The sequence below is a fragment of the Melospiza melodia genome, chromosome 5, assembly GCF_035770615.1.
Source record: "Melospiza melodia melodia isolate bMelMel2 chromosome 5, bMelMel2.pri, whole genome shotgun sequence".
NCBI classification, from domain to species: Eukaryota; Metazoa; Chordata; class Aves; order Passeriformes; family Passerellidae; genus Melospiza; species Melospiza melodia.
The window spans coordinates 24,377,696-24,393,988 of NC_086198.1; the positions used below are offsets into that span (position 1 = coordinate 24,377,696).

The window sequence follows — 16,293 nt, forward strand, 5'->3', positions numbered from 1 at the left end:
CAGTAACAATCACCTTCAACAGCTGACCTTGTGAACAGAGATTTTCTATAGCATTCTAGCACATGAGTTTTTCAAAACTTCCCTAAAAGGGAACCATTCTGGTTGATTTTGAGATTGCACTCTTGAGGCTCTGATTGTGTCTTTCAGATACTATAAACCAGAAAGGTCTCAGCAAACAAAAATAATTACTAAACTTTCAAAGTTATTCTCTTGTTTTCTTTGGTTTTATCATATGAAGTCTGTGAAAAACTTGCTATTTTACTTTAAAAATATTATCTTTCAATTTTCTATTGAGATAAGGCTGTGTGGGTGTGCATGTGAGATAGCATATGGTACTGTCAACTCTTGCCTTTCTTCATTTCCATCCTGATGTTAAAAATAACACCTTGTTCTTTTTGGTTATTTAATTAAGGACGTCACACCATAAATCATGAAGGGAGGCAGTCAACTTTGTTAACACTGGCCTTCCTTGCACTTTTCTATTTCCAATGCAGTGCACAAATCATCTTTAAATCAAAAGGCACAACCTGATCTAATCAATGCCAAGGTAAGTTGCCAACAATCTTTACATGTGAGGTGCTACATTAATATAGCTGTCCACCAAAAGCATGTCAAGGAAATGAACCATTCTATCATTCTCTTACAAAATGGATATTTACAACTTTCCCCTCTAGGCTTACAATGACAGAACTTGATGTAAACCAGCATGGCCCATCAGCACATCATGTAGCTACATTTACACATGCCCACTAAAGGCCTAGCCCTTATTGACAAATAAATCACCATGAGCAGAAATTAGAGCTTTTTTTCCTTTTATTTCACATTGAAGTCTTGCAGAAAAAATTCTAAGTCACAAAATACATCTTTTTTTTAATGGCTTAATTGTGCTTATAGTAGACAAGATCTGACTTTGAATTTGTTCTGCTGATTTGTTTTTGGGTTTTTTTTCAGGACTTTTTACCTCTGCTAAACAACATATGTGAGTATTAATGCAAACAAAGACAGTTGTCAGAAATTAAGCCTCCACATGAGAGCTTTCATGGCATGATTTAAGGCATTTCCCAACTTTGTCTAAGAAACAGAAAACAGCTACTCTGGGCTGGCACAAGTGAATGAGAAAAAGGCTGAATTACCACTTCAGTTATTACTCCAGTGGGGTAAGAGATTACCTGCTTGTAACCCTAAGACATGAACAGGATGCCACCAACATATTTGTGCATTTATGTTCAAGGCAGACACAACAGGGAACCAAGCCCAGCGCACATGTTGATGTATGGCTGACAGCTGGGATTAATAAACACGTACATAAAATTCTGCTTTTTACAGAAAACAACCATGCATAAGCCTGTCCATGCAAATATCTCGCAATAATTACATATGAAAAACCAAAGCAGATGTTTCACACATAAAGGAAGGATAGCTACTTTCACTTATTTTATCATAAAACCAGATGAGCTGGGAAAGATGTCTCCTTGTATGTGATTATTCTCAATAGCATTAATTAATCATAACTATAAAATTCTACTCCCATGCCTTCTGAAAAATATACTACTATTGATAGTACAATTCAGGAGCTACTTCACCCAGTGCCCACTGGGAGACTAGTAACATTACTGGGCTCTGGAATATTCTATGTTTTATTTATTCACATCATTCCATACAGGTACAAGGAGTTCAGCATCACAAAACACAGAGGGATACTAATGATTATTAGAGCTCTACTAAAAGAAAAGTGAAAACCATGATGAAATGTCAAGTAACAGGGTTTGACACTTCTCTAACATTATTCACCAATAAACATTTCTAATTCTTCAGCCTGATATAATTACTAAGAAAGCTGATCAAGAACCACTAAGGCATTCACAGAGCTAAACTCCTGCAGCCTGTAAATGTGAGGCCAGTAAGATCCCTTTAAAGGTGCTGTCCCACAGGTTTGATGTATGGTGCAATACAGCTGTGAAGAGATGATCAGCAAACTAAATGAGCAAACTTCTGTCAACATTTTATGTTGACATTTTCAGTGCACACCAGTGTAAGTAGACATAAAAGCCTGAAAAGCATTCCAGAAGTCACCTCACACAAACCCCTCCTCTTGTGTAGTAGCAGGTACCTAGGGAACAGTTCTCCATGGAGAGGTGAATAGATTCCTCACCCTTCTAAACAAACTTATTTGTCTTGATGAAGTCTATTAGCCTGGAATGTCCTTTCTATTAATTATATTATACCAAGTCAGAAAATAATTAAACTACAAAGCATTCTGTGCAAAAAGGAGACAAAGAAATAAGAACAGCAGCACATAACCATTAAAAAAAATTCTTTTTGAGCAGTGCTTGCATGCCTATCTATGCACACTGAATAAAATGGCAAAAATAAAAGTTATGACAACAAATTTTCCAAACTATCTTGGCCAAAGCTGTGGAAAAAGAAAGTGAAAAGTATGTTCTGAAAAGTCATCTATATGCCTTCAATACCTTATCTGAGGAAGAAAGAGTAATTATGGAGTAATTGTATCCTATTCTTACTGAGACAAAGCGCAGCAATATCTAGTTGGTGCACCTGGTGCTCATCTGATACACAGTTCCATGCAGTATCAAATTCTAAGCTGTAATCACCCATATCCACTTGTATTCCATCATTTCATCTATTTTAGCTTTATACTGCCCTTGACAAGAAAAACATTTTCCCACATTTTTTTCTTTAAAGTCCAATTACGAAAAATATATCTTAGTTCCCTAAAGACAGATGCCATTTAAGTATAGTTTCTCAGTCATTCCCAAGCATTCAGTTTAACAGAGGCAATGCTGGTTTCTCAGATCTGTGGAGTATCTTCTACTGAGACACTGATCATTATCCCAAATGCCAGTGGCCACATAGAGATTTTATGTAAATATGGGACACTTCATGGGATACTTTGAGCCAGGATGTAGGACTAGGGCACCCTCTAAGGTCCTTCTCTGCTAAATTACCCATCATCTTAAGTTACCTGCTAAAGTTCTACCAAAAAACCCCACAAAAAAACAAAAAACCAATTTAAAAAAATAAACAAAACAAAACACCTGCCTGTATCAATAACTCTCTGGCAACACGGTCACTGCTAGATCATTGCTGTTTCTAATACTTCTCATGCCCAATTCTACATATTCCTTATCACAGCAGCCTCCCACGAAGTTAGGGCCTTAATATATATGGAAGGTTTTAACAACTCCTGAAGAATAAATTTTAAAAAAACTACCAAAATTATTTGAAAAAGAAAAGAATAAAGCTGAAATGGAAGTAAGATAAAATTCTACAGGCCTGTTTAATTACTGATTCTAAGAAATTTCCAAGTCATAACCTGGTTTTTGTCACATTTTTAGGGTTCCATCTATGCTGACAAATAGGCATGCACACAATCTGAAGTTTCCTGATTCCCTACAGGTTAAGAACAATTGCTCTTCCCACTTAATTGTCACCTTACAGCTTAAGCAGTAGTTTTCTCTCTCTCTCTCTCTCCCCCTCAATCTGCTTACATGATTACAAAAACCTGGTTTTCTGCAGAATAAAGTTTCTGCAGAAAAAGCTCTCTGCCTGGATAGTACTTTAATTTTGCTGGCTAAGCAGAACAGTCCATCAATTTTTAAGTTCAAGTCAAGACAAACAGATACACATTCTTAACTGTGATTTGACAAATAAAGACAAAATAGTACTAGAGAAGATGTCTTAAGCTACTTGTGGTTCATCAACTTTTTCTCTACAGCCTCATCACCCCAGTGGTTCTGAACTGGAGGGACAAAAGAAAGCAAATATCTTTGTCCTTTAAGTACTGAATTCCATTTCGATAAATCGAAGAAGATGCAATGGCTTCTAAAAAATTGCAGAAACCGGTCAAAGCTTTCTTAATCACACTGGCTAAATGAAGATCCTTTGCACAGCAATTTCTATTTATTTGCACAGCAATTTTCAAATCATGCCTCCATTTGCAGTGCTCTTAGAAGGTATATATTCAGGGGCAATTCAAAAATCCTGTCCTCTCTCTACCATCCTTCCACTCAGAGCCCATCACCCTGCTCTTGAAAGCAGTATGATAAACACACAGTTCGGCTAAAAAATTAGAACAAGTTGCTCAGCTAAAAAATTAGAACAAGTTGTTCAGCTGCTTTAGATCATCCTTTAATTGCACCACTTTTTATTTTTCCAGCCTATTAACCTGAGCTCCACTGCAAGCAGACAGGTGGAAGTTTACACAGTTTATCTTTATTCCTTCTCATCACCATACTACCAGCACAATAGCTCCACTTGTTTTTTCTAAAGTCATAATAATACAGCATACTATTTCTCAACCAGCATAGCTGAGTGCAACCCTCATTTGTAAGCTGAAACACAAATATCACACTTGGAGAAAGCCTGGTTTTATAAATCCCTATGTTAATAATCGGTGAATTCTGATAAATACCATAGCCTGCAAAGTCTATTATTCTTCTGGCAAATCACAAGAGCTCCCTTTGAGAAAAACAATATCATCTGTAAGTCAAATTGGGAAGTGTAAGATAAATGTCTTCCATTATTACCAGAAAACACTAAAATACGTTAAGTACATTTCAAATGTACTGAATTATTCATGAAGAACAGCGCTGGAAAAAAACTCACCAATCAAGCCAAAAAAAAATTATATATTTTCACTCTATATTCTGAAGTCAACAGAGAATATTAAGAAACAGTTCATTGCTTTTATTTTCCTAGCTATACAGACCAATCTAATGAAAAAATAGTCAGAATTGAGTACTGAGTACACAAACCAAATAAATGTACAAGTGAGATTAGGCAGACTTAATATTAACCAGTACCTTATTTTCTCCTTGCAATTTAACTGTAATATGTGGCTAAAAGTCAGTAAGATTGTTTTTTTATTTGATTTTTGATAATGACCATAAACTAATCAAGATACAAAGGAATATAAAATGTTTTTTCATCAAAATATCAGAGGAGACAAAATAGGAAACAAGATTACTTGAGCAATAATTTTTGGAAACAGCTCAGAAAGTAGAAGTAGATATTTGCAAGCTAGCTCTCTGCTAGGACACTGCTCAGGCTTTTGTACATAGTCTTGTATCCATGATATCCCATGTGGGAGGTTTTACTACCACTGGCATGAATGCATTACAGCTCTTCAGTCATCTCCCTCCTCCCTACAGGGCAATGAAGGGCATTTGTACAGCCCACTGCCTATTTTACCAAACACCCAGCCTAAGTACAGGGTAATCAGCAGGCAATTTCTGAAAGATTGGCTAAAGAACCCATTCCCTTCTTGTTGCACCAGGATACTGACAAAATCTCACCAGAACCAGAAATGTTACAGCTGTGCAGCACTACAAAGGCCTAAGCGTGAAAAAAGTCTCCACCCAAAAACCAGAAGTGGGCATCAATAGGTTTCTGTATAAAGAATTGATAAAACATTCACAGGACATTAAAAGATGTGCAGACTGTGTGTGGTTTCTATAGAAAGAGGGAAACAGTACTTCAAAAGATGAAGAAAGATGCAGGAAATCAGAATAGCAGAAGAAAGAATCCAAGGGAAGCATTAAAGAACTGGATGGAAGAAAGAGGCTTGACACTGTGACCAAAACCTGCCTCTGGCTGTAAGCTTGCTATTCTGATTTAAAAAAAAAAAAAGAAAGAAAAGAAAAAGGAAAAAAAAAAAAAAAAAAAAAAAAGAAAAGAAAAGAAAAGGCTTTTATCTAACATCTCTGAAATAAATGGCCACTTCAGCAGTTCTCCAGTCCCAGCATCAGTCCCACCCATCCCTAGGCTAATTACAGAGACATGAAAGGGCATGCACTATAATGATGACCTACTCAAATCTAGAAGATCAGTAGTACTTTATTCTATTTAATTCACTTCTCCAAACCATGGGAAACAGCTATGGCAAAGGGTATTTTTGCTCTCCAAAAACTGGAAGGGGCAACTTTCCCAATTTCAGAGCTATAACCTCACGTAGACAAACTGGGTATGAATCAGAACTCCTCTATGGAAGATCTACTAAAACTCCACATACACACCCCAGCTCTAAACAGAACTTAAAATCACTAAAGAATATGTTTCAAAGAAGGCAGAGCACCTGAGGAAGTGTTTGAGCATCCTTTGAACCATGCAATATTTATGATGCCAAAGTACAGAAGGTATCTTCAGTGACAAAGTGCTCAGTCTTTGAAACAGAATTTAAAACAGAGTCTTTATTGAATCTCTTAAATCTTGTGCATTTCAAATAACAAATGGAAATAGAGTAATGGAACAACAAAAATATACAAAACTTGGAGAGGATCTACAGAGTCAGTCTCTGAGAAGCAATATTACTGAGATGTAAGAAATACTTTCATGTAACTGATTTCTTGTTAGGTTACTTTTAGGAAAGGACTAAGGAAAGGACTAAGGACTAACTGATAGTGCAGTTCAGCTTTTTGGTGTCTTAAGAACAGCTTCCCAGACATAAAATCAAAGTATTTTCAATTTTTTTTTCCCTAAAAATTCTCCCATGTAAACAACATATTATTTACAGACAAAAATATTTGATGTCTAAATTCTGGAATATACTAAGAATGAATGGAAAAGTATTCACTGAGGATGAGCATTACATTACACCCTTTAGTAAAAAACTTCACTAGCACGCAAAGAAACATTATACCTTGGTATGAAAACACAGATGACTCTTCATTGGTGATGATTGCTATACCAGTGTGTATTTACAGACTTTTCTATGAATTATACTCAGCTATGGAAAGAAAACTCGACAAGGCACTACACTAAGATTGAGGGAAGAAAAGAGAAACCAAACAAAACATGATTTTTCCATCAGATCCTTAACAAACAGCACAGACAGATATCCCCACATGGTGAAGAGCAAAGTATTTCCCCAATCAGAAAATTAATTACTGGAAGAAACATCACGAACATTTGATTCCTTATACACTGCAGTGCAGAGCTGAGGATAATGCATTTATAATTCTGAAAGTCATCCATATCAGATGATTACATAAAAATGTGTCACATGCATGCCTTTAGCAATATACTGAAGGTGTTAAATCATAGAAATTAAACTGCTGATCATCAGAAGCAAAACAAGCTTCTCAGCACACCTGTATTTGTTTTTAAGCAACATTACTTTTCTCTGTTCTCTTATAAACACACAGAGGCAAAAGTGTTTCCTTAGTATTTCATAAAATATGGAAATATTTCATTATTTTCATTAATAATTTTCATCATTAGTATTTCGTTAGAGGATACTGACAGCAGTCATATTCACGCTGGCTCAAACTTGAGTATTTCTTTGAGAATTTATCTAATATCACAAAGTTACAATCAAGCAACAATGAATTTCAGTACTTTTTACTCAACTTTCATCCTACAAAGGAAAACATCTACAAAGCTGAACTGCAACACACAGAGTCTTTCTCACCTTCACATCCCCAAGATGCCATTTAATTTGTCCTAAAATTCACCTGTTGTCAGCTATCTTGAGATCTTCGCTTGAGTTAAAACCAGTTTAAAAAATTAAGCTAAAAAAAGGAAAGGTGACATTGAGACATACATTTTGCCCTTCAGATAGAAAAAAAAAATAAAGTTTTCCTAGATTTCAGCCTAAGGCCAGATCAGAATTGCCTGCTTATACTAGAAGGCCCATCAGTAAAACATTGGACATCTCATGAAGGCAGCTGTCTACAAGTGACACTCTTGCCAAAGATAAGCACACACAGTGCATTATTATTGAAGGAGGGCAAGCCTCAGCACTGTGCCTCAAGGCAGACTGGCCAAATTTGGTGTTTCATGTCTGTTCATTCTGCAGCGTTATTTTTATTAAATACTCCAGAGCAGAGCCTCAGAGAGACCAGGAATACACTCTGTGCTCATAACATATTTTTTATCTATGCCAAACACCATGATATGACAATGTTTTGAAGTAGGAACTTAAACTCATATGCAGAATCACCTCTACAAGTGCCCAGGAATATTAAAGATCCTATCTGACTGGCAGCTTTTCATCAAGGGACTGGTGTAGACAAGGAGTTGGAGCCTAATCCCCATTGTGGGTTATAGGATATTGCCATTTTCACACTACACATCTGTCTTGTGGAACTGATTCAGAGAGTAATTACTGCTCAGATAAGCCTCTTCTGGAATATGTGCACTAAATTCTCCTGCAAAAAAAGGGGGAAAATGCCTGACACTTTAATAATGTTTAAGTACACCTAATCTCTTTCTTTTCTACTCCTAATTTTTCCTAAATATGGTGAGGAATAAGGATTTCAAACTACTTACAAATGCTGGTTCTTATGAAAATTATCAATGGGTCTGTAATATCCTCTCATAGAAACAGCCAACATGAAATAGCCAACATGAAATAATATTACAAATCAACAGAATGTAAAGCAAATGGGTAATCAATGTAAAGCGTAATTTAGATTTCTTTTACCCATAAATAAGGACTACTACCCTTTTCAAATGGGAACTATCTAATTTATTTAAAATTTCAAGGACAACTGTTTTTAAAATGTAGACAGTAACCTGGACTAATGAAAATGTCTCTTTTTCACAACATTTTAAAAAATTATTTCTCCCATGTATTCATGACATTTTTATCTGAATCTCATTCTTTGCCTGTCAAAACAAGTTGTAATGTTTAGACTGTAAAATTCAAGGGCTCTGTACTGGCGTAACTACATTTTGAAGTGATTTTTACACTTAACCTAAGTGACTTTCATAAACAGTTCATCAGCAGGATTCAAATGCATCTAAGTTTTTCTGTTACACTTCAAAGCTGAGTAACAAGTACTCATCCTCACCATACTTCAAAAATTGAGCAGTTGGCTAATTGCCCATTATTGAAATCAAAGTACATAAAACAACTAAGCTTGCCATCATTCTTGCCCTCCAGGAATACAGTGTATTTAGGATACAGCAAATAAACAAACAAATACAAAAAATTCATTCCTTGCCAAAACCATCACCCACCAACTCCCTCCCCAAATACCACAGCACAAGTCCCATGCCCTCTCAAATCATTCAATCTACATTTTGGGCAGGGAGGTAGAGCTTATTTGTGATTGGAAAAGATGAGAAAAAAGTTAAAAAATAAAAATAGAGCAGTTTTGTTTTGTTGAGCTAACTCCAGAGTATAGCCCAAGAGCAGTAACTTCTGCAGCTTGAGGTAAAGCCCACTTAGGTGGCACTGTACCTTGCTATTCCATAAATGTAGAAAGTCTAACATTTGATAAAGAGCTACCTCCATTGCAGAAAAATATTCCCAACAGCTGGGCTATAGGGGGGATTAATTTCCTGACCTAAGTTTGCCTCAATTCCACTCAGAATTGACTCCAACTGCCTCACTACATTTTTCATTTAGGTGGCACAACACACGACTTAAGTCACACAGGGAATCAAGGTTGAAAGGATAATGGTGTTAACTCTCATTTTTCAGCATGAATGTTGCTGTACCAATGACAGCAATGGAATAAATGTTACTGTAAACAGCAGTCACTTATTTTTGCCAGTATAGCATGAAAATATTTTCTGCCTAAAGTCACTCTAAATGCACACACTACAGCGGAAAAAGATCGATTTGGGAAAATATATGGAAAGATGCAGTTGCAGGCAGACCTGGGTATGAGACAGCTGAGGTTTCAAATATCTTCATGCCCAAAAAAACGTAAGATGTTCAGTTATTTTAGGGGAAAAAAAAAAAAAAAAGAAAAGAAAAAAAAAGAGGAGCACACTCCCTGCAGAATGGATATGCTTAACTTGATTCCCCGGAAAATATTTTCACAAATGAGTACAGTTTTGAGAGAAAAGGTGATTTGAAGCCAAATTTTCAATTCCTGCTGAGGTTTACCATTTCCAGGTATCTTTAGAGCAGGTTTGGGTACCTGACATTTCTGAAGCAAGCATTTTTCAGGAGATAATGGAAGCATGGAGGAATTAATTCCACTTCCCTACCTCCTATCTTTATTTCTCTAATAATCATTAAATAAGAGAACAAATAAAAATCTGCAAGAGACTATGTTCTTCTTTGTTTATTAGGAGGCAGGTGATGGCTCCTTGTATTTTATCCTTTCTACCTGGGTATTGCAGCTGAGCATCTAAACCCCTATTTTTGTTTCTCTAGTATTTAGCCTTTTCCCCCTTAAAAAGCTATGTAACAATTCTAAGTTCTGAAGGTTCATCAGTTCACACTCCATTGACATTTTCCTCAGCTCAGCTCCTTCATAATGCGTTCAAATGAGGTAGGAATGCCTTTTAAAAACTATTTAAAATTTAGGAAAAAAAATCAGAGGAGAAAACTACTAGAAAAGTCTAGCAAATCTAGAGGAAAGCAAGAAGCAAAAGCTCCCACACAGCCAAAATTACCTTAAGTTCAACTTTGGGTTAGTTGAAGAGTTTTGCAGTAAAACCTACTAAACAAGGGTTTTACATATACATGCAAACATTCAACTTGAATGCTGGAAGTACAGATTTTAATGTACTTCTTAAAAAACCACAAAACTGACTCCTACTCAAATACATTTTTATGTGCTATTTCTGAATTAGCATCAGGATGCCATGCTTTCAAGACAGGCAAGTTGCATTTAAAAATTTTATATTTCCATATTCAGAGTGACAAATGGAACATGGGCTGCCCAAAGACACAAGAACAAAAGCTTTAGTTTTCTATGAAGTGCTATGTCTGTAATAAATTGCAGCTATGTGAAAATACGTGCAGTTTCATTAGCCACAAATGACTGCTCTTTACTTTTCTAAACATTCACTTTCCAAATGTTTACAGTCTCACAAACACATAAGTAAATGCAGCATTTTCAGAATATTAAGCATGTTTCACATCAATTTTTGGTGAGTTTTATGCAAGCTAGGAAAACATCAGAATCTCCTGGCAATCATTATAGATTTAATTATTTTTTTAACAGCTCTGAAAGACAGCTTACTTTCCCTCAAGGGTACATTGGGAAAAGTTTCTAAGAGCATCTCACGCTATCAGGAGCCAACTTCATCAAGTGCCATGGTGGCAGGACCTAGGACAGCTCCAGAAAAGGGCACTGGATGCGCAGTATCACAGAAGATGCAGTAGAGTTTTACAAAGCGCACCTATGACTGTACTTAGACAACTCAAAACAACACCAAAAAAAAAAAAAAAAAAAAAAAAAAAACAAACCAGAAAAAAAACCAAACTTCTTATTTTCCTATGGTGTTCCCATTCATTTTTTTCTAGGTTTCATAAACTAAAATAGCTTCTGTCATTTCACCTCCCCAACCTGGCTTTAGTTAGTTCAATTAGGAGTAAATCAGATGTACTGAGTCCTTTCAAAGCTTAATTTCAAATAACTAAACCTGGTCTCAAGAACCTCACCTGCACTCCTTTGCAAGTCTTAGAGCGTCAAAACTGAAGTCGATTAATAATGGATTAAATCCATGATACTTTCAATCATCTAGAAATCCTTATTTCAAGGCCCTGGGAAGTTGCACTTTTTGTCTATTATGACAGTTCCCTGGAGGTCTGTTTTTCTTCAAATGATGTATACACAGATGAATTTTGACAACAGTTAACAGCAAGTAAGCTACAGCTCCCTGTATCAATACTGGGTAATTTTACACTGACAGAATGGTCCACCAGTTACATAGCATATGTTCTGAACTAGACTGATATAAAATTAATGCTCCAGGACTGTGGAGAAGTTTGATGCACCCTATGTCCCATTTTGTCATTTAATTTTAGATAATAATTACACAATACATCATTTCTTAATGTAGCCAACATAAAACAAAGAATATTGATGATGTGTATTTATTTTGCAGATGTAAATATAGCAAAGAAATCTTTCACTCTTGGGCAGGATTACATTTTTCCCATGCAACTTGAAACTCAAGTTATTTGGCATAAAAGTGTACTTCTGCTTTTAGTGAGTATAAAAAAAAAATGCATAATAGCTAGACCTGAATGAATTCTGTTCAAGTTCTGAGCTAGGCACGAGAGACAAAAGACAGAAAGGAACAAAAATCCCCTGAGGTAGATCAGCAAATTAAGATCTAATTAGGGAAACAATCCCTTGTCCCAAAGGGTGACTAAACAAAATCTTAGGTGCCCACACAGCTGCAGCTTTCATGGAAGGAAATGTGCTGAATATCCTCCTGAAGGTGGTGCCCTACAGGATTCCTTTGCAGTGAAAGAGGAGCTGGAAACTCCCTCTCGTTTATTTGAGAATACTGAAGATATCCATGCTTTAACCACGTTCCATCAAAAAAGGAATCTTAAAATTCTGTTACCACAGCCTTAGCAAAATAATAAAACACATTTTCACATGTTTAGTATTTTGTTATTGCTGAATCATGTCTTTTCCTTCAGTCACTGGAGTGTATTTTGTCAATCCTTAAAGCAGTAGTAGCCAAGCATTAGGAGCTCATATGCTAAGGAAAGGTTCAGCAAGTGTAAGAATATTTATTACCTTATGCAAAGACATCTATTAAGGAGAAAAAAAACCCCTTATTTCCTTTTCTACTGAAGAATCTGATAGATGTGAAAAGCAGCTAATGGGAGAAATACTGACAATTTATCAGGCGTGTGTATGGCCCTTCAAGATTTCTGGCATATGCATACAGCGTTGTGCTTATCTGCTTCTGATCAGACAACTGTCAACACAATGTCTTCAAAGAAACTTTTACAAGCAGTGAACCTGCACAGTAGCCTCTTCAGAGGCTGACAAGTCCCTAGGAAAGTACAGTCAGTGTTATCAGTGTTTATGTGAATGATTAACATAGCCTTAGGCTAGTAATTCTGTAGCAGGTGTGAAATTGTGTTTCTTTATTATCTGGTCTTGGAGTGATATTATCAGGGAAATGAACCCAAAAACACCCAGAAAAACCCCCCACTGCTTCTCCTGCTTACCAGCTCCTCACGAAGCTGGGCTATGAGCTCGTCTCTCTCCTTCAGCTGCAGCTTCAGCACTGAGCATTCATCTTTTATTCCATCCTAGAAAAACATCAAAAGGGATGTTATAATAGGCTTAACGCTTCTACTTTGCTCATGACAAGAAAAGGCTGTTTCACATAGTGTGAGATAATTACATTCAAATAATGAAACTCCATTTTTCTTTGTCATGTGTGGTATTTTCAATAACATTTCCTAAGTTACTGCATAAAGAAATTAATGTATCCAAAAACACTGCATAGAAATTTGAATAGCTCCCTGCACAGAAGTCCATTTCATTGTTTTCTGAATCTTTCAACTCTTTTTACTGAAGATCCTATCAGGTCATTCCTTTTCATTTGAGAAACAGCTATGAAATGCTGTAATTTTAATCATACAAAACAACATTAGAGAAGTATCAATTTAGAGCATTATTGCAGAGCTCTTGATCTTGGAGAGATGAAAAAGAAAGCACAACAGACATGCACAGGAAAAGGAAAGCACACTCCCCATCCATACATCTTTTGTCCCACATCAGTTAAAACAGCAGCAGTTCTGGTGGTATTAACTGGGGGAGGAAAGAATATAGTTACCACTTAGTGAAATAATTTCTGCAACTGAATCTGACCCACATTAAAGTGACCCTAATAGCTACAACTGTACCCAAACCCATGTCCAGGAAGCAGTCTGCAAGCAGTCCCCAGGAAATCTCATGAGTTCATGTAAGTCTCAACACCATATTTGAAGAAGAAATATCAAGTTCTGTGTTGTTCTGATAAACATCCCAGAGGAGAAATTCAAATTAATAGACTGAACTGTTGAAAAGTAAAAACTTAGTAAACTAACCAGCCAACTAGCTGGCTATGCAACTGTAACACTGTAACAGAACAACTCTATTTTTACATCCTTCAAGCATGGAAACACTTAATGGAAACATAGGAAGTTTTCTAATTTGGAATACTATTATTGAAAGAAAAAAAAAACCAAAAAAAAACCAAAACAAAAAACCCAAACAAAAAAAACCAACCAAATAAAAACAGAAAGCCACCAACCACATGACAAGAAAACTTTTGGCAATCTGGTGGTATATTCACAACGTTTGTTCTGAAAATAAAAAAAAATGGACCTTTAGTTATCAGCTAATAGCAGTATAAGAGTGCAGAAATTATTTATATTGTGTTGAGTTCAGAGGTTCTAAAGGTTATAACCAGTGTGATAAACTTGCACTTTGCCACTACTAATGTGTCTGTAAATCCAAATCAACACAGAAATACAGGACAAAAAAAGTATTATGATCCCATTTTCCTCATATAAAAGATAATAATTATATCCTTTCAAAATAATTTTATTGCTCATCATCTGCTCTAACAGAATTGTAAGATGAAACAAGACACATACACACCAATATTCTAAATATTTAAAATAACTTCAAGAGAAAGTGTTACACCATTTCCAGCTGCTTACACACTACTTCAGTACTACTATATATCTTCTGAAAGATCCACATTTATAAAAAGGCCAGAACTAAAACTATCTCTGCTAGGGAAAAATTCGTGGAAGTTTTCTTTATTATATGCTATTTAAGCATTTTACTATCTACTGGCAGATTGACGTTTAGGCACATTAGCTGAAAATAAAATTTTAGCATATCCCAGAATACGGCCCGCAGCACTGGATATGATATTGGTAAACATTTAACATTACTGTTAGCAAAAATATCTGCTTCTAAAAAGTATGGTTTTAAGTATCAGCAACAATTATTTTATAAAAGCAAGGTCTTTATTCAACAAAATGGTTTTAAAAACAATATGGCATTAGCTATGGTACCTCAAATTTGTTACATTGTTCTGAATTCTTTCTGACAGCACAGTTTTATACTGTTGCTGCCTTCCGAATTTCTCTTTTTAACTTAGAATAAAATAGCACAACACACAGTTGAAAAAGAAAAACATCAAAGTCTCATAGCCAAGACAATTACGAAAATAGCTTCTGGAAAGCATGCACAAGGAGGCCTGTAACATCATTCCTCAACCACAGCAGGAAAGATTTTTGCAATGAGCTTTGGCACTAGGTTTATCTAAGAGGCAAAGCAGAACTCCCTTGGACTAGTGAGAGCTTGAAGAAAGATTCTGCCTCAGAGAGCTTCCAAAGACTTAAAACCCACGGTGCACCTCTCCTGGCAAAAAGCAGTGGAGCTGTTGTGGATCCAGCAGTGGGCCCAGCGGGATCTTCCTCACACAAGCAAGGAATGGACTCCTCCTGCTCAGGCACTTAGCTGCCACATTCGATGCAACAATTGTCCCATAAAATTTAGACGATAACTACCCTTAGAGCTTGGAGAAAAGCATGGAGGGCTAAGGTCTTTGCATTGTCTCATTCCAGCAAAACTCTGATTAACCCTTCCAGTGGGACATGGTGCTTGGAAATCAGTGCCCCACATTATCAACTCCTGCACAGGCCACTGCAGCCTTGTAAAAGAGCACCCTGCAATTTCTGGGATGCTTGAGACTCTCCGGTTTGGACCCTGCAATGATTTTGGCTGAGGTAATTTTCTTCACTGCAGCTTTTATGGCACTACAGGTTAGATTTGGTTTGGAAGCAGTGTTGATAATACAGATGTTATTTTGGTTTTGCCAAGCAGCACTCACGCGGCATCAAGGTCTTTTCTGCTTAATGTATTGCCACTGCAGTGAGGAGAGGGGGGTGGCAAAAAGCAGCTGGGAGGCGACACAGCCAAGACAGCCAACTGATCCAAGGAATATTCTATCAAATGTGGCATAGTGCCGGGTATACAAAGCAAGGGAAAGAAAGAGGAAGGAGTGATGGTGCTCATCTTCCCAAGTCACCACTACACACGTTAGAACCATGCTTTCCTGGAGCAGCAGACAGCTGTTGTTGAATGCAAAGTAGAATTAGGATGTTATAATCTCATTTTGCTGCACAGTATCTGCAGAGGCATCAATCTTACTTCAAATGCAAGAGTGTGAATAAAAGAAAGAAAACACATTGTCAAGCAGTTGACTGCAAAAAGGTTTGGGCAATTTCAGCGTCCCAGAACACCTGTCTGAATGTAGCACTAGCAGAATAAAAAATATTGTGGAAAAAAACTGTTGCCAAAACACTGAATATAGTCCCTCCAGAAAGTAACTACTGAAAGCTGTGGCAGGAGAAGAGGCTTAGAAAATCCTTTTCTCATGCAAGAACCAAACTATGTGAGGGAAGGATTGCATGAATGATATTAAAGTAATTGCATGTTATGGAAAGGTGTGCAGGGCAGCAAAAACTGGTGGAATGCTGTGCTTTTCATTAGTCTGTGGGTAAACAGCAATATATATCTGATGGTGTGAATTCAGGAATGGATCACCTCTACT

At 36.5% G+C, this 16,293-nt stretch overlaps 1 protein-coding gene across 2 annotated transcripts in view; it reads right to left on the minus strand.

Annotated features, from left to right (window-relative positions):
* The window catches only part of CCSER1 (coiled-coil serine rich protein 1), a 607,381-nt gene that overhangs the window by 257,905 nt on the left and 333,183 nt on the right, over positions 1-16,293 (minus strand). For both annotated transcript variants that reach the window (XM_063156613.1, XM_063156615.1), the window contains exon 8: positions 12,902-12,985. In XM_063156613.1, the coding sequence (XP_063012683.1) occupies positions 12,902-12,985 (84 nt within the window). The remainder of the gene's footprint in view (positions 1-12,901; positions 12,986-16,293) is intronic.